General features: G+C 38.3%; 1 protein-coding gene across 4 annotated transcripts in view; it reads right to left on the bottom strand.

Annotated features, from left to right (window-relative positions):
• PREP (prolyl endopeptidase) overlaps window positions 1-19720 on the bottom strand; it is a 97844-nt gene that overhangs the window by 27303 nt on the left and 50821 nt on the right. For all 4 annotated transcript variants that reach the window (XM_040697159.2, NM_001006410.2, XM_046938879.1 and 1 more), the window contains 3 exons: window positions 16374-16565; window positions 8258-8455; window positions 6268-6371 (listed from right to left, as the gene is read on the bottom strand). In XM_040697159.2, coding sequence (XP_040553093.1) covers window positions 6268-6371; window positions 8258-8455; window positions 16374-16565 — 494 coding nt within the window. The remainder of the gene's footprint in view (window positions 1-6267; window positions 6372-8257; window positions 8456-16373; window positions 16566-19720) is intronic.

The following is a 19720-nucleotide window of genomic DNA, read 5'->3' as shown; positions in this document are numbered from 1 at the left end:
ATCAGTGAGGTCTGACAGCTGCAATCATCTAACATCCTTTTGCCAGTGAATAAAGTGAATAAAACTAATGACTGCAGTCCCAGAGAGAGCTGTCTTCAGTGTAGCATTAAATCACAATTTAACCCTCTCCAGGATAGGCTCTGCAAGGCAAAGTAATGAGCAGGCAGGATGGATTCAAAAAAAAACCAAAACATTCCTATACTTGCAGAGGAGCACTTTCATTACGAACAATGCACTGGCATGCCCGCAAAGTTGATTTTAGCCTCAAGAAAGAGGTGGAGAAAAGAAAACCAGTAGTTACTGCTTCTTTCTTCCAGAGGACAATTACACATAAGTTATCCTTAGTATGGTGAAATTTTCCACTTTTATGACTGCTTGGGTCTGAACAAGACCTGAAGAGCCATAAAGACAGTTGGGAACAGCAGTTATTTGTGGAAGCACTCTCTGCATTTGATCCTTCACCATTATAGAATGGGACTGTTTATTCTGCACTCTATGAGACGCGTACACTATACTGATCAAAAGACATTTTTTAGTCAGGATTAAACATTGTTAGAGATATTGGGAGTGGGTGATGTTTAGGTTTTTGGGTTTTTTTTGTTTGTTTATTTGTTTTTGGTTTGTTTTTCTTCCGTATGTTTTTTAAACTGATGCTAAAGTTCTGTGAACTGGTATATATGTGATACCAAAAACTTATTTAACAGTTTTCTGATTGCATCTGAAGAGTCAACTCCTGGGATCAGCAAAAAGAACAATCTGTATCCAAAAATAACCCTAGCACATCAGCGTGTAACCATAGACAAATCTCATTCTGAATGTTTTTACTCCTGTAAAATGGAGTTAATACTCCTCACTGCCTTTGAGAAATAACACCAACATGCTTATACAAAAGGGAAAATAAGAGCTGTGAGAATATTCCCACTGAGAATCATTTAAGAGAATTCTTTCTTATTTTGTAAGGGAGTTAATTAAAACAGTGATCTGTCCATGATTAATTACTGGATGTAAGAACTACCACAGGAGTGAATATGAAAAGCTAGAAAAAAAAGAGAAGGGAGAAATCTTCAGCAGTTTGTTAAGAGGACAAATAATAAGCATTTTACTACAACAGCACTCTCATTTTAATCCTTCTGTATCAGTAAAGAATCTACCTACCAGGATACCTGTGGATTTAAATAGATGTTCACTTAAGGTGTCTGAGTGAATAACACTCTTAATACTTTTTTCTTGATGGTAAAATGTATTCAGTCATTTATTGTAGAAATCTATACTGTTTTTATTCACTGCTAACAATGCAATAACTTAAGACATGGAAAGCTGTAAAATAATCATTTAAACTCCTTTACAGTTGTATAAAGCTCCTGTATATCAAAACGGCTTCTCTGCACTAGGTTCAATGATTACAGCTCTGTTTTAATCCATGATTCTGTGTTGTGTTTTAGGAAATTCTGAGAAAGAAATGGAACATGTAATGCAGCTTGGGATCAAGCATGTCAACTAACATCTCTATTCATTAGAAAAGTGAAAAACAAACCATTACAAGTTCAATCAAAGATTCTACTGAGTAAGGCATAAAAATATTTCACAACATATTTTAGCTAAGCAACTATGATTTAGTATGAATCGCAGAATCATGGAATGGCCTGGGTTGAAAAGGACCACAATGATCATTGAGTTTCAACCTCCCTGCCATGAGCAGGGTTACCAACCACTAGACCAGGCTGCCCAGAGCCACATCCAGCTTGGCCTTGAACACCTCCAGGGATGGGGCATCCACAGCCTCCTTGGGCAACCTGTTCCAATGCTTCACCACCCTCTGAGTGAAAAATTTCCTCCCCTGTCTCAGTTTAAAACTATTCCCCCTTGCCCTATCACTATCCAACCTCATAAACAGCCGTTCCCCCTCCTGTTTATATGCTCCCTTCAAGTACTGGAAGGCCACAATGAGTTCTCCCCAGAGCCCTCTCTTCTCCAAGCTAAACAAGTCCAGTTCCCTCAACCTTTCCCCATAGGGATGGTGCTCCAGCCCTCTGATCATCTTAGTGGCCCTCCTCTGGATCCGCTCCAAGGGCTCCATATCCTTCCTGTACTGGGGCCCCAGGCCTGGATGCAGTACTTCAGATGGGGCCTCACAAGAGCCGAGTAGAGGGGGACAATCACCTCCCCCTCCCTGCTGGCCACCCCTTTTTTAAATGCAGCCCAGAACACAGTTGGCCTTCCAGGCTGCAAGCGCACACTGCTGGCTCAAGTGCATGCTGCTGGCTCAATGAAAGTTCTGCAAACTAGCATTTTAAGACGTTCATCAATTCCCTGCACATTTAGCAGAAAAATAAACAAAATCTCATATTAGAAAGCTTGGGAATAGCAAATCACAAAGCCTGTATGATGATCCAAAAAAGAGAGACTGGTATTTTAATATTATCCATCCACAGTGTGTGGTCTGGCATTGTGTTAATTCTTCCTAAGAGCAGTTCTGTACTCCTCCACCCCAAACAACATTTCTATTGTTCTGCATTCTGCTGAACGCAAACTCCCAACATCCTAAACTGTACAGCAATCCTCTGTATTATGTAAGAAGGAGTGAGAGCAACTTTGGACATTTATGTCTTAAAACAGCAAAACTGCATTGCTTTCTTTGCCAATCCAATTGAAATTCAATTATTACATCCCACCTGCTTGGAATATGAAGACCTGGTTCCTACTCTATTCACCTCCAGACTTAGGGAATATCACGGTCTGCCAGAATTACTGGTATGAATTGTTTGAGTGCACTGGATGCTGCTGCTGCTTAAGTATACTGGGTACAGAGTAAAATTCTACTTCTCTGCTTAGGCAGGCTTCAAAATTTCAAGATCATTTAAGGTCATTATGGGAAATCCTTCACTTGTTGATCCTCTAGACATAACATTCTTCACAAGCACAAATTTTCACCTTAAAATGGAGTGCAATATGGCTGCAATATAAATTATTTTTCAACATACTAACTTCTGCCTTTAAAGAGATACAGAGCCTTAAAACAAAAAGACTATGTTTTGAGTTGTTTCCTCACTGACCTACAAGTAGAAAAGGTAATGGAAGATTAAAGTGGTGTTCATAGCAATCACATGCCAAGGGTGTAAGAAGTTAAATTCACACAGGCACACTGCCAATGCTGCCACAGTTGTCACTGTGATTTTGTTGATGCCCTCCAGAGCAAGACTGTTGACTAAGTGCCAAAACCACAGCCATTACCAAAGCACCAGAAAAGCTCTAAGCTGAAGACTTCAGTCTCATCTTGGGAGTTCTGATGAAAAGTGAAACAGTCCAGACTTTATTTTCCCCTTGGAAGTAGGTGGTCTGCTACACTCTGGCAAGCACTAAAACCCATGCACTTCCTTACATTTCCTCCTCCCCCAAAATATTTCTTAGTCTTCTTCCCACTGCAATATGAAACCACTAGGAAATAAAAATGAACAAAATTGAAACAAGCAATAATAAGCAACTTATTTCCCTAAGTATTAATTCTATTCCCTCATCCCACGAGAACAAGATGGGAGTCAAACTCCATGTGCTGTTAAAAACAAGGAAGCCCAGCTCCTCAAAAATCAATCAGTTCTGAAATTGGAAGATTTTTTTTTGTGTGTGTGTGTGTGTGTGTGCACAGATTCAGTGTAAAGTGACTGCACTTTTCTCTGGTATAAGAAACACAGCTGATTCAGCTACTGAATCAAAATTCAGTAGTTCTCCAAAACCCAGTGACCTCTCTGTACCTATTAGATGAGAAACGGTGTTGTTATTGCTTCTATCTCTTTATCCAGACTGAAAAAAAAGTGATAACATCAGCCCTTGTATTGCTAAGCAGGTTGAGCTTACTACATCTTTCACAGGACACTGCTTTCCTCTGCTGCCCTCTTTTCTCTTCATTTTAATGAGAGCATTTAATGCTTGTGAATGGACACAAACAGCAACAGCAAGATCCAGGAATAGCACAGGCAGGTGCTGTGCACAAATCTCTCCCACAGCTCTGTCAATCAATCTCCAGCCTGACACCTCTTCTGTGTTTTATTTTCCTGAAACAGAGATTAATATAACTGTGCCAAACTATAGTTCCACTAGGAATTAATATGTTTGGAGGCTAATTTTCCCTTATCAATGACTCATAACTTGAAATCAGTGCTGCAAAGGAGTGCAGATGGGGCTGAAAGGCAGAACAACAGAACAAACTTCTCAGGAAAATCACTTCACTTGTAAAAACAATTTCTGCAAAAGAGACAATCACAGCCCCAAGAAAACAAATACCCTTTTAAAGACTTGTCCTTCTTCACAACAGCATCTAAACAACTACTTTCAAAACAAATTAAGTTGTGCTATGAATTTCACAGTTCTCTTGCAAGAGCTAATTCAAACTTCATCTGTCAATAGCAGTATATGCATCTGGTTCACATCAAACTATGAGGGCTGCTCTGAAAGTAATGCCTCCTATTTTGCTATGTTGGCTCATGATATCAGAGGTACATGTTGGTGGTACAGCAGCAGAGGACAAACCTTCCTGCCAGTGCTGCCCGACAGATGGCAGCAGAAGGGTGGTCTGACAAAATGGTACCTGACATGGAAGTGTATATGAAGCGAAGATGTGTGACCAAATTGCTTCATGCATAAAACGCTGTACCAACTGACATACAACAGTGCATGCTGAAAGTTTGTGGAGATCAAACAGTAGATGTCAGCATAGTGAGGTGACAGGTGGTGCACTTCAGTTGTGGTGACAGTGGGTCACCTCTGTTGGTGCAGATTTTTACAAGTGCAGCATGCAGGCTCTCATTCATAACTGGCAAAAATGCATAGTTAATGGTGATGACTATGTTGGAAAAATAGTATTTTGTAACTGAAAATGTACTCTAACTAAATGGTGCTATTGTGCTCTTCGTATCTATTGTAGTTTCCATGTAAATAAATAGGAGGCATTGCTTTTGGAGCGACCTATGTATGTTAAGGATAGTCCTGAAAGATATCCAAAGAATGGCAAAAAGAGCCAACCAATGTCTGACTGCATATCAGCCTAAAAGTAGGCGAGTTATGAGCCAGGACAGAAGACTGTTTACCCACGATTAAGTGTCACAGTTAGCTGTTAATATGGAGAAGCACATAAGCACTTAGTTTGTAAAGATAAAATACAAACTTCTTATTTAAAGCAGCAGTTGAGTTATCTATGCTATAAACATGAATGGCTCTTGGCAAAAGCAAAGTTGCAGTAAAATTCACCCATGGATTTTTGGCTACTTCATGAAGTCTGTCATTGTGATGGATCAAAGCATTCAGTGATGCAAAGAAATCTCAGGAAGCATTTGGTAGGAAAAAAGTTATTAACGCTATATACTATAACATTTAATGAATGTAGCCAGAATGTTCCATTATTATCCTCAAGTTTAACATCAGCATTATAATTGTACCAAGTTCTTCCCTAAAGAAAATGTTCTTCTTTTTCTCAGCTCACTATACCTTGAAGTAATTCTGGGCAAGTCTCTGTAATGAATTTGACTGAAACAGACTCTGTGAGAAGACTTACAGCAAACTCTCATCTGCAGAACTCTTATTTCTGTCCGCAGATGCATGGACAAACAGATGAGTTGCTTAAAACAGTGCCATGAGCACACAGAACTGTCTCTCTGCTTTTACAGAATCGGTCCGGTATACACATCAGGGGCAAAATTAAAATAAGAGATTAAGAAAGCTTCCAACAAAAGGTGTCACACTTCACTGTAGTATCTCCTAGGTAATTTCCCATTTTTCCACACTAAGTTTATTTAAGTTCCATGTTCAAGCACTGGTTCCTGTTACACCTTTGGCTATAGAAGTCTTCTACTTTGCTCTTATTCTACAGCTGCAAAATCCTATGTATAAAGTAACTAAACCACTTTCCAAACTTTCCTTTATAGATTGCAGGGATTAAATATGCTATGCCTTAGAATGTAACGACACCCCTAATTACTTCAACGAATTTGTACAAGTTATTCCTAGATACTCTGTTTTCTTAAAAGTCCAGACCAGGGCCCAATACCTTATCTACACTTACCAAAGCTGTGTTTAGTGGCAAGATCATTTGCTACTTAAAATGTGTATTTCGCATAATATTTTTAGCCACAGTATTTGTTATGAGCTCACAGCAGGTATTTACAAAGAGCCCTGCAGGGCTCAGAAGCTAAAGAAATCACTCACCTTCAGTGAAGCACAGTTTTGTTAAACTTCCATCTAAGTGTTTACAACCAGATGGAAGGAGTTATTTATTACCTGAATTGTCTGGTAAACCGAAGGATCAAATCCTTTCACAGTCACCTCCCGGAAAACTCTTGGCTCCAGTTCCTCTTTAGTCAGATCACAGTGATATATAATACCTGTAACAGAGTGCAACTTTGTCAGCTTCAAGTAAGGAGCACTGTTAAAAGAATGGTAGTTAGGCACTGTGATGGAGTAATGAATGATATGGATAATTCAGCAGGGTGGGAAAAGCTCCTGATAACTCTTTCAGTTAATACCTCTTAAAAAAAAATACAAGCCTACATTTAATCTAAGAGGGGTGCAAAGGTTTTCTGTAAGGACAATAGTTCTTGCTGCCCAAAGTTAGTATTGAAAGTGGATTAAACAAACTGGAAAAAAAATCATTTGCTTTCATAACGTAACATAGCATTTATTGAGACTGATAAAATTGGAAGAAGTATAAAGTCCACTTCAAAACATCTCCCCCAGAGCTACCAGACCAAGAATAACTATACCAATAATTTTATTCAAGTCATTTTTCTCCTTACAATAAAACATTTTGACTTTACAATTCAAACAGAACCCTGGATAACAGAAAGAGCTGGGAACCCACTTGAGACGGTGGCAGAGATTACCTATGCGACTGAACAGAATTTGGTCTCCTACCATTTATTTTACATCCTGATCCTGAAGGTTTGAAGGCAGCTTCACTTGCTTGAGACCCATCTGTGTTTTCCAAGTGATTTTGCATGAGAAAAATCTCTGCCTTCGAGCAGTATAAAACTTCTAGGCCTTAAGGATCTTTTTTTTCCAGGTTATAACAGAGGTAGAATTGCAGGGCAGCAATCTAGACACTACGCAGAGGTGTTATTGGACAAGAAGAATTTTGCACGTAGACTGTAAATCACCAGTCCTGTCATTCAATCCTGGTAACACTTGAACATGGACTACAATGTAAGATTTTCAGTAAAGTGGCTGAGACTATCACTGTCTGCACACTGGTTAACATCCTAGAAAATCCTACAACTCATGCATGTAGTACAACTATACGTGACATAGAAAACTAGCCTCACTGTTAATTATTCTGTTTTTCTAGTTCTAAAGAGCCAACAAGTCTCTCCAAAATTTTTAAACATGCATTAAAGTAAAGAACACTAAAAGTTTAAAGCAACAAGCCATCCACAGAAATTTTCGCTGCAATAAAATTAACCAGAGTGGACAATACTTGATTGAAATACTGCTGTGTTGTGTATCTTTTAGGTAATTGCTTCTGGCTTCCTGAAAGTATTACAGAAGTTATGGCTATAAAAATTATACTGAAAAATGAAATAATGAGGACACATCTGATACAAGTTAATTGCCTCATTAAATCATTTTTATAGACTGTGGGAAATCAAAGATAGAGATTGGCGAAGGAACACAAATGAAAACCAATACTTAAAAACTGATATAGGTTTTTTCCATAATGGTGAATTAATGAGAGGAATAAAAGGGGGAATACTCTAACCTGCTGGGAGGTACTTTATTTAATCATTCTTGCCATACAGTGACTAGCAAGCCTAACGCAGGTGAAATAAAAACAAGCATTACAGCAGCATTAAAGTAACGTGAGAGCACAAAAGAAGTCACACAAGGTGGTCACAGGCAGAGGAGCTGTTATACATATATACAGCTGCTCAGAGCAGGCAAAATAAGTGCATATTAGGAAACCATGAAATAAGTAGTCATGGATGGTATTTTGGTAATGGCTTGGCAGTTAATATCCCAAACCATAGTCATCTCTAGTAATAAGCCAGTCCTTTGTACTTTCTGAACGCAGATGTCTCAAACATACTCATTACTTAGGCAACAAGGACTTCCCAACTGGTAGATTCTGCAGTACGCAGCCCCTCCCCTAGGGAAGGGAACACAATTTTATCTACATTGTAGATGTATTTAGTACCTACTGAACAACAGAATGCAAGACCCCAGGAAAAAAAACAATGTGTAGTGGGGGAAAAAAATAAAACAACCACCACCTTACCTGGAGATAAAAATGAAGTAAACTGATAGAATATTTCATTATCCTTCTTCTGACCACTATATCCCACAATACTTCCAACATCTAATGGGAAAGTCTTGAGATGTGCACCAGTAGCTAGATCATGAAGTTGCAGGATATTCTTCACATCATGCAGATAGCATAAAACGAGGAAGTTGGACCTCACACAAGCAACCCATTCTGAAGAGCATGGAAAAGAAAAAACAAACATCATATATAAATTGACTGAAGTTCTTTAGCATACCTAAATACATACACCATACTCTTAAAGTCTTATAAGTCACCTGAATTCTGAAACAAAGAAGTGAACTCAAACATAAAGGATGACATTATTTGGATATGTGCTGACCATGTCGCTTTAAGCTAATTTATGCAGACACCGGTAGAAAGAATCGTTTAACTAAGATTATTCCTCATTTTGGGCACTTATAGATCAACATTATTCTTAAATACCACAGATTTTAAAAAAAATGCCACTGAGACCTTGTTTTAATTTCCATGCATTTCCATAAGTATTACTGGCAAAAATAAAATCATTATGATTTGGACTCAAGCTAAACTAATAATAACGAAGAGATGTATTATCATGTGTTGCACAGTAAGTATAGAACCTAGAGGGTAGCATCCATCCTGTTTTAATTGTCTCAGTATTCAAGAGACTACTCTTCTAAGCAAGCTCTATACAGCGTAAGAAAAGAGCTGTTCTGAACACTGTGAAACACTCAAACAGGCATACAGGAATTATGGACATGATTAATTAGTTTTGTTTGTAGCATTGGTGAGGTTGTGGTTCTTGTCCTCTTCCAAGCACGCGTATGCTGCTTTTCCCCTGATAAATCAGACTGGAAATGAAAATCGTGGATAGGGTACCAGCATTACACAATGCCTTATCTTATCTACTGGAGCAAAACCAAAAAGGACAGACTCAAATGAGCAAGAAAAGTCAGGTTGGAATGACTGGGGCACGCTGCCAGTGTCAAAGCAGCAAGTGTGGAATTTAAAATGCCAACGTAGGAGCAAAAGACAAAACAGAAGCAAGAAAACATTGGCATAATTTCCATCTTATTCTATATTATATTATTCACATTTTAACAGCTCCTTCTCTTTCCACAAGGCCCTGTAAAAACAAATGACTTGAATTCATAGAATTGTACTGATCACTGTCTTATAAAAACATAATTGAGCATTCAGGAGCCAGAACAGAAGTTCAGTGACACATCATGTGCCCCTTCTATTAAGGATAACAAGCTCTTTCTGAAATCACTACTTTGCACAGCTTAGCTTCTTTAACAGCCTCTGCTTTCAAACGCAGTTTAGGTCTGTCATGATTCCCAAGAGCTTGAAGACCGTCAGAGCCTAGCAGGTCTATAGCCTACCCTTCTTTCAGCTTGATCCAAAAGAACTTAGCCATATAAATCTGTTATCTAAACAAGAAATTAAAGCTTTAATACTGCGCCTTCTTCCCAAAGACCACCCCTGAAATTACTTTTTCTTATTTTTCTTTTTGTCCTTTTCCACCAGACTTTTCAACTCCCTCACAAGCTTCTAGCCTAAATCTGGGAATTTTTGAACAGAAGTCCCAGAATACAACATAAAACAAAAGTTCAACCACAAAACCATGGTCAGAAATAGTATAATAGCATACAATATAACACTGTTTATAAATTTAATGATCACCTAATTTTACTTCTGGAGTTTAAGCAAGACTGGAGAACACAACATGCTTCATGACTTCATTATACATAAATACGTATTTTGAAATATAGAATAATTCCTGGCTGCATACATGGAAAATATGTAGTCATTTGAAGTATTTATTACATTGTCGTTGCACAAATCTGCCAACATTTACATCTATAACTGGATCATCAATTAAAAAATCTGAATTAAATCCCTCTAGTAACATCCTGCTGTAACAGTGAGCTTCTGTGAACTCTGTATTCTCAGTAATATCTATGACAAATATGTCTCTGTTTACTCTTGAAATTCCCTGGCAAAGTTTCACAAAATAGACTGAGATACTCTCAGATCAACCTCAAACATATTATATGTGTAGCTCTGCTTCAGCAGGGATACTCCTCAGGAAATCTTTATTTCAAAAGAACAACAAAAAAAACCCCAGCTGCCCAGGAAGCATAAGAGACATAAGGCTTCTGGCTTCCTGCTACTAAAGAACTTGCCTAGGAAGCAGCACTGTTAACCTCATCATCAACTGGTTCATTTACAAATAAGATACTTTCAGCAAGCTGAAGATATTAGATGAGAAGACAATGGGAAATGGTTTTAAAATTGTCTATGAGATTTGAGCAGCATATCCTTGTAATAACTGTTTTGGTGCATCAGTAACTGCCTCCAAAACTTACAGTAATGGAACCTACATAAATACGTGCAAATCAAAACAGAATGAAATAACTGAAGGAAGCTTAAAAGAGCAGAAGGAAAGAAAGACTAAGACCCAACATTGATATATACAGCAAGCAAACAACGCTAAATTATTAACAAGAGCTATTTTTGACTGCAAGCTCAGCCTGCTACTCCCCTGCTCAGCACTGAGAACTGCAGGTACTGTTGAGTTTGTTGCAACAGCAGTCAGCCTCTGGTTTTGCACATGCTTTGCAGAATGCACTTTACATGTCTCTGCACTTCCTTGAAGCTTTTAAGACTGTATGTGTACAAGTCTCACATGTCTAAAAGTGCGGGCTGACACCACTGCTGCACACTCCCTTTACAGAAAACAGGCAGCAATAAACATCTGTAGGATGTAGACCACCTGCATATTTTGGCTGTCCTGTTCAGTTTCTCTACAGATTCACATACTGAACAATAAACTACAAGGAGGTTGCCTTTTCCAACCTGATCCTTCGGCTTAGGCATCAGAGATGGGTGGAAATAATGGTCAGTGCTATAAGCAGGTGTTAAGGAGTATCCTTGGTACTTCCCATTTGTGTCTGAAAATGAAAATATCCATCCCGATGACTTACAAAGTCGTAAGAAGAAACACAAGTTATTTTATCTATACAACATGCTCATGCATCCACACTCAACAAATAGGAATGTGTGTTAATGGGCAGCAAAAACTTTAGTTAGGAAATTGATTCCGGTCATTTTTGGATTCTTTGGTCATCACAGATGGCAACCATAATGTTCAGTGCCTCAGCAGATTAACAGATATGCATGCTGGTCTCAAGCAAAATGACCCATAACCACCACTAAAAGATAACTGAAGGTAGACTCGAAAGGAAAGCGCTAGCAACTTGCAGAATAAACCATGAATCATTTTGAAACATGTGAGGGCAAGCAAGTTGTCATAGCATCTGTCTTTCCTCTGAGACACCATCAGTGACAGACTGCCATGATTAAGCTAAGGGCAAAGCTCCAACCAACTTCAGCACAACAAGGATTTTATATTCTATGTTCTCTCAGTATGAGACACACAAATGAGAGAGCAGGGGGATGGGAAAAGCTCTTCTGAAGCTGTAAACATCAGGAACAATGCTTCCTTAAATAACCAATAGGCTTTAGTCATCTGTGATTGATACAGCTTTTCCACGGTAAATTGAGTTAAACAGACACACCAAAACCCTACCCTGGGAAGCAGAATAAAACTTAAGTCAGGGACATGCATCTGGACCACATCCTCTACATCCCTGATTGAGGGACTGCATCTAGCTTGGCCACATCTTAGCTCTTAGTTGCTAAGAAACATGGCAGCTAAGCCACACAGCATCTCGCAGTAGGAACTTATCAATCTGGTCTTTTGCATTGCAGCCAAGTTCCTCCTCTCTGTCATGTTGGTGTGCCAGCCAGCCCCACAGGGTACCTCCTTAGGGTAACAGACAGAACAGCTGCTCCTCAGAGCATCCATGCAAGCCTTCATTTGCTTTACTTTAACCACAAAACTCTTCAGTAGAGTTTTCAGTAGGAGTAGGGGTATTTTGAAAGACAACACACGGTAAAGGAATGCAAAAGTTTTCTGACCTCTGAGATAAACATGAAGGACTATTCACACTCATACACAATCCCTGCCATTCAGGATTAGTAATTCTGTGATCTCAGTTCAGGCTTTCTCTCCTGGTTTCATTACGCTACCAAAAGATAACCATCTCCAAATACACTTGATGATTCTGGATGTTTGTTCATTACCACTGCAGATTCTTAAGCATTTCTGATATAGACGCTTAGAGGTATGAGAGAAATTACTGCCTTTCTCTAGCACAAGTTAGCTGAAGGAAGGCAAGCATTTTACATGCCCTGAATTTAGGTGCGCAGATGTTTGCAAGGTACAGAAACATTGCTAGGTTTGCCCCTGCTTATTAAACGGTTGAGATTCAAGGCATGGAGATTGGAACTAGATTACCTTTAAGGTCCCTTCCAACCCAAGCCGTTCTGTCATTCGAGGATATAGTTCTATTGTTTAAAGTCACTTACCTGATCTACGACATTCAGGAATGCTGCTTACTTTTTAGCCCTCCTTACTCAGGACATCTATTCTATTTTTCTTTTCACTGTCCCAACTACATGGCAGGATGCAACTGCCACTTTTAAGTTGCCCTGCTCCACAGGTACTGAACACTTCTGGGACAGTGAGATAGTGTAATAACTTTTTGAGATCTATAACAACATAAATTTGTCTTATGACTCAAAACCACAGTCCAAGTGTTTCTAATGACCACACTGGTCACAGTTACACAGCTGCTTTTGAATGAAATTAGCACACCCCTTTGCAGCTATGCAGTCATTTAAACCACAAGTTCAACATTAGATATGAATCTCTCCTAGGGTTAAATTTCAGGTTCCCTGAAAATCAAGAGTAACACTTTAAAAACAATCACTAAAGTGGGAGGAAAATGAGTTTCATTGCACAACAAGATGTCCTCAGGCTCTTCCTTAGATTTCTTTTTAAAATAGCCATCATTTCTTTCTTCCCCTCAATTCAGAGAGAAGAGATCCAAATTCATCTCAAGTCTCCATGAAGCCCCTGTTGTAAAATGAGGTGTGAGATCAGCTTCAGTGTGGGACAATATTTGCTTTTCCCCTGTATTTCCCAAATTAGTTTATTTCTAAACAGTTCTGAAAATAAAAAAAGGTCAAAGTCAATTAAAAAAAAAGTTTATCTGGTAAAACTAAGTGACATCTGTACCGTCTTGTAGGCAAGAATATTTGTTTCTTGGTTAAATCATATTAGCATGTTCCTCATTATGACACTTTGTGGAATTTCTCTTTTTACTACTAATGGGCACTGGCAGAATTTTATTGTTATTAATACTTAATAAATTAATCATAAATAAAATCTATATGCACGTAGCAAAGGTTTTCTGAAACTGAATCCAAGTTAACTCACAGAAGCAAAATCAGATCGTTTCAGAGTAAGAGTTTTGAGTCAAGTATTTATACATCCAGTAAAAGTACAAAGAGACATTTGTGGCCTGGAGGATCATTGACTATAGTATTTATGAGGAAATTCCAATACAACCAATTATATCTGAGTAAACAGTCTCCCTCACATACCTTGAAGTGGGCCAGCAGCAACACTCGTTTACCCTTTGAATCATTGCTGTCCTAGCTTTTGCTGAAGGCATTTCATTACATTGTCATCTCTGGATCACACAAAATCAAATTCCCTAGACTGCAAGGCTTACACAAGGCAATGAATTATTAACTGCCTTCTGCTATAATTATGTCTTTCCAAACCAAATCTTGGAATGATTAAAACAAAATGACAGTGACTGGTTTGCCTGCTATCTTCAAGTGCGTTAATTTATTCAGGGCTACAACCTCCTAAAAATGGTAAAACTCCCTTATGTTGATACTGAGCATGTAACACTAACTTTGCAACTGTCTACCGCAGAAAAGCAACTGAACAATTCAAGTTTATTTTACTGCACTAACTATAGCACTAACTCTAAGATACACTTACAACTGACCTTTTTTGTGGAGATGCTTTCATTTACTCATTTAAAGCAATACCATTATGCACCATCCCAAAAAGCTGGCAAAAAACAAGCATACGATTGCTTTTTCTTGCTCCACATTCAAACACAGCAGAAGCCTGATAATACACAATAGAGTCTTGAAAACCACTGTGATAGTTTCATATGACAGATTATATTTGCCTTCAAGCATGTAAGAGCTGAATGCCCATTGTGTTTATAGTCTGAAGGCCAATGCCCCCAGCAAAACCATTTATCTGAGCTTTTGATTCTCTAACTGCTGCATTTGTTATGTTTATACAATCAAGACTGTCGCATATAATCCATTAGAGGAACGTTGCATGCATTATGCTGTTTTTTAATACATGCACAAACATGAACTCAGTATGACTTTCCTTTAGAATGAAAACAAAATAGAGTTGAGCTAAGTGACATGGTGCAGTGAAGAACAGATGTGGCTTTAAGTTTGCTAAGAAGGAATATCTAGCTAGTGTCTACATAGACATCGCACAGTACTTCTAGACTGCCCTGATCACAGTGCAGGTAAACCCACATCTGTTACATGTATTTTATGCCAATCACATGCCTCTGTCCCATTCTATTTCAACATATGCTATCTGTAAACCAATTCTTCAGCTTGGTCCCTTTCTATAAATTACTGTTCCTACAGTATTTTGTATGTATTAACCTACATATGATTTCATGGACAGTAGGCAAATTCGCTTGCAATCAGAAATCAAACTTGGAAGCGTTTTTTTAACCTGCATGCGTCATTTATTCACTGTCTAGAACTGGAACAGTACTTCATTTAAAATCCAGACTGTTCATGATTCGAAGAGTTCACAATCTTGAGAAAAAGATTTGTGTCTCGCTAAGCCCTGTTCACTACTTCTGCATTTACCAAAAATCTTGCAAAACTCAGACCCCAGTTGTTTGGCAACATCACTGCTGTTCTGGACATGCTCCATTGGTGCCTCATTTTCCCTCACAAATCTGTTACATTGGACAAATGGGACAGAGGCTGCCCAAAGAGCTTCTGGTCAACTGAAGAATATATCAAATATTATGCTAAAAACACTTCATTCTCCATTTATGCCATATAGAGGATGTGGCCTGTCTAGGCTGCAGCAGAAATCATGCAGGACACAGCACAGAAATTGAGATTTCTTATAGGTCTTGGAAAGTGAGATCTTAATCGGAATTCAAACTAGCAGCCAATTGGATTTGTCTTAGTAAGAAGAGACAGAAGTATATACAGTAGCATATGTATGTGTCCATCACATATACAGAGAATTTTACTCATTCTATGAAACAGCTTCTCACTGGAAAAGTAGCAGACAATGAACGAGTGAATTTGTATTAAAAAAAAGATTAAAAAAAGAAGTTGAATCTTTTTGTATAGCTGTAATTATAGTAGTTGGATAAATTATAATTAGACCTTGCACAGTCTGCAGACTAGACTACATGAATGAAAACAAAGCATCTGTCAAAAAAATAGCTCAGGGGAAGCTTTTCTTTACCATCTGAAACTAATTTAAGTACAATGTTTTAGTATCATTTTCCCTAAAAGAGGAATAAAAACCATCCCAATGTTGAACCTTAGTTCAGAAAATTTAGCACAACATATCTTGAAAAACCAAACATTTATGTTTTTAAGTCACTTTTACACTCCAAGAATTCCAAGCACTTTGACTGTCTTGAGGACTTTTTCTACTGCTGTCTACTCCACTTATCCCTATCTCTGACCAGGTCTGCTCATAACGTGCTACACTACTGCTATGCTTGTTCCTTTTCTTCATTCTGCTTACAAAGTCCCGCTTGCTGTAATTTCCAACTGTCTAATAAGCATTTACTACGTTAACACAAAGCAGGAAAATAACTTCCCCTCATTTTCTACAAAAACAGAATTAAAACAAGGACAGATGAAGTGACTCCTTTATGGCTACACAGGAAGCTAGAGAGAGAGAGAGAGAGACAGAAAGAGAGGGGAATGGAATCTGCACCTCTCAAGTATTAAGCAAAACTTAATTGCAAGCAAACACATGAAATCCTAAACAAAGTTTAAACATAGTAAAGCAGTAAGGTCTGTACAAGATCATCCTACTGACTAATGTCTGTATTCGTTTAGAAAAACAGAACAGGGAGACTTTTACGTAACAAACACTTACCTAAAACATCTCTTTCATGTTCAGGGATGAGAACTTTCCATTTGGATTCCTCTGGGTCACTGAAGTCAATGTTGATTAATCGGTAATTTGGAGAGTGACGGTTTGTCTTGAAAGTGAATACTGTTCCTTCATTGGTGACATACTCATACTCAGCCTCAAAGTTATCTATCAACTTCACCCACTGAAGAATTCCTGCAAGATCAAACATAAGAAGAGAATTCCTCAACTTCGAAAATAAAGCTTCCTTACACTCAAGACCAAGGGTTTCCTCACAATTACTATAGGTTCTTTCTCCAGTAACAACAGCAATCAAAAGGAGTAACGCAATGGGAAGGACTTAATATATGTGAATAATTAACCAGCTTAAAAGACTGCAGTGGAAAAATCCCAGTTCACAGACACATTGAGGAGTTTCTAACTAAATTCATGAAGAATACTGCTAGATCTACCAAAGAATCACAGAATTGTAGGAGATTGAATGGACCTCTGAAGATCATCTAGTTCTACATGATAAAGTAGGTTCCCTAGGTTACATAAGAAAGCAGGTCACCCCTAACCTGTACTGATGCATGTGGTCATTTCTCCCCAGGTGCAAGACCTTTCCCTTGTTGAACCTTACAAGGTTCCTCTCTGCACAACTCTCCAGCCTGTCCAGACCTCACTGAATGGCAGCACAGACTTGTGGTGTGTTAGACATTCCTCTCACCTTCATATCATCAGCAAAGTTGCTGAGGGTGCATTCTATCCATTTATCCAGGTCATTGATGAAGATGGTGAACAAGACCAGATGCGGTACAAAGCCCACAAGCTTTCCTAAGGGGCTGCTGAAAAGCTAAGGTATTCAATGCCCAGATACTTCTACCACACTGCCTGCCCCAGAGCCAACAGCACCAAGTGTACAAAGGTCTTGGCAACAGAGCTCACCAGCTCCCACTTCTACAGTTTTGTTGAAACTGGGAGTTGCAGCTGAGCCAAAGAGTTTTGTCAAAAGCTTTCAAGCACTATTTTATACATATATAAAAATATATTTTATAATTAGTGTTCAGCTATAGAAGTCCTTTGTTTTCTTTCTGTAAAAGATTTTATCTTTTCTTGAAGTGTGAAGTTTTCCATCTACCTTGAATGCAAATAGTTTACCACAGAAAACAAACAATGCTATTTGAATGAGTACAATACATTTTAAATATAAAGCATTTCCCTCTCAATTCAGAGACAACAATCCTGGATGTTATTCTACAGAAGTTTGTCACCACCACCAGAAGGACTACACATAGTTAGCTAAAATGTTAACTTACACATTTATCAAGAACGATATTGCATTTTCCCTATCAACCTTATGGGATATCACATCCAATAATAGAAGTACAGCACTCTTGACCATGAACTGCTTCAACTTATTCACTCCCTAGCAGTCTTAATATTGAATAACCTGGAGTTGGGACATTCTTATTTTTTTGCAACAGGTTCAGAGGTCAGTGGAAAGAGAAAGAATACATCAGATATGATCAATATGCTTGTTACATCTGCAACTCAGCTTATCAACCAACCATACTATTATAGGCATACAATAAGTAAGCATCCTTACTGATGAAACTGAAACGTTTCTGTTTGTAAATAACAATTGTCCATTCTCTACCTCATCCTTAAAACTAAAGGATGTTTCTACATAAAAACAAGAACCCAAATTGTGCATAAATGTGTTCATGTAAGTCCATAACACAGTATTTCCTTCCATACATCAGCACAACAATATTAATAGTTGATCAGGATAATAGAATTAGATCATAGCTGAGCTATAATTGTTGTAAGTCTAGAAAAAGATAACTGAGGAAGCAGTGAGACGGCATTTTAAATTCATTAAATACAGTAAGAATACAGCCACATCTAGTATGTTCACAAAGCTTATATCACTCACTTAATTGCCAATTTAGCTTAAGGAAAACTGCCCTGTCTCTTCATACAAAGTGAGAGATTAGTCAATTAAATTTTACATTTTATACTACTGTAATATAAACTTTCCAGATAATCTTGTCAACTTAGTGAGTTGAGTGAACATATTGCATGTAAAATCTTTATTTTTCACTGGGGTCCAAGCTTTCATTTTTCTCAAGAGATTTCATGCTGAAGAAAAATCCTGCTAAGTCCCTGAATTTCTATGGAAAAAAACAGGCTTTAAAGTCCAGTAAAAGGAGAAAATCTATCCTACATCTAACTCTAATATATACCAGTGAAACTGTTGTAAGATCTCAAATTCACACACACAACAGTTTCACAAGATAAAAATTTAATTGCAGTATAACACTATACAAATACCGGCACATTTGCATTTTAGTATCTGACAGAATGAAATCATCCTCCTAAGGAAGAACAAGATTTCATAAAAAGGAATCCCAAGACTGTTGAAAACAACCCTTTTTTATGGTAAATGCACACAGTAACCGTAAACTGCACAGTCAAAAAAAAAACAAAAAAACAAAAAGGATTCAGTGGAGGAAAAGGACAATATCATTACATTAGCAATTTATACTGCTGCCTTGCAACTCATTTATGCAGTCCCAAAAGAACAGTCAGTACACGGTGAGAGAGCTGATACTCTACAGGGATACACTAAGTTGTTATTACAAAATAAATAAATAAATAAATAAATCAAGAGCATTTGTCTTGTTAAAGTGGATATTATATAGTCCTTTGAAGACAAATACTGCAGATGAATTACCTCTAAACCATTGTCTCACTGAAGTGGTTAATTACATCAATATCTGGCCTGAGTTAAGAGCCAGTAACAAGGCAAGTACAAGCAGTTGAGAAGGACAGTTACATCAGGTACATTTACTACTACTACTTGCTGTAGTTTTTCAATGAGAGGAAGAAACCCAGCCATAGAAAACGCATCTGTATTGTGGACTGTAGCTGACTCAGATGTAGCTTGCAACTGAAAGGGATGCCTCGGCATTGCTTTATATCACTCTGTTTTACCTTTTCCTTCGGGCTAGGAACAACAATTGGCCAACCAGCACAGCCACTTCCCTGGGCTGAAAACTGACCAGGGGTGGGGGAATCTGTTATGTGGCTGCTGATGTCCATGTCTCCCTAGTGCCAATCCAAGTGGAGGGGCAGCCCCTGCAGCCATGCCAGTATGGAGCAGCACCCCAGCGAGCAACATGACCACGGTACTGGGTTAATTGAGCACCCTTTCAAGAACTGTTCTTCACTCTGCTCTTCCTAGCCTACTTTTTTGTTTTGCTTATCTGCCTTAGAAGCGCTACAAAATAAGGTTCTCTCTTTTGTTGCCTGACCAAGCACGCTGCTATGACAGAGGAGCAACAGTACGTACAAGACAGCAGCAA

Source organism: Gallus gallus, chromosome 3 (assembly GCF_016699485.2).
Source record: "Gallus gallus isolate bGalGal1 chromosome 3, bGalGal1.mat.broiler.GRCg7b, whole genome shotgun sequence".
Classification (NCBI taxonomy): Eukaryota; Metazoa; Chordata; class Aves; order Galliformes; family Phasianidae; genus Gallus; species Gallus gallus.
The sequence above is the reverse complement of the archived record's forward strand: the minus strand, read 5'-3'. Positions and strand labels throughout refer to the sequence as shown.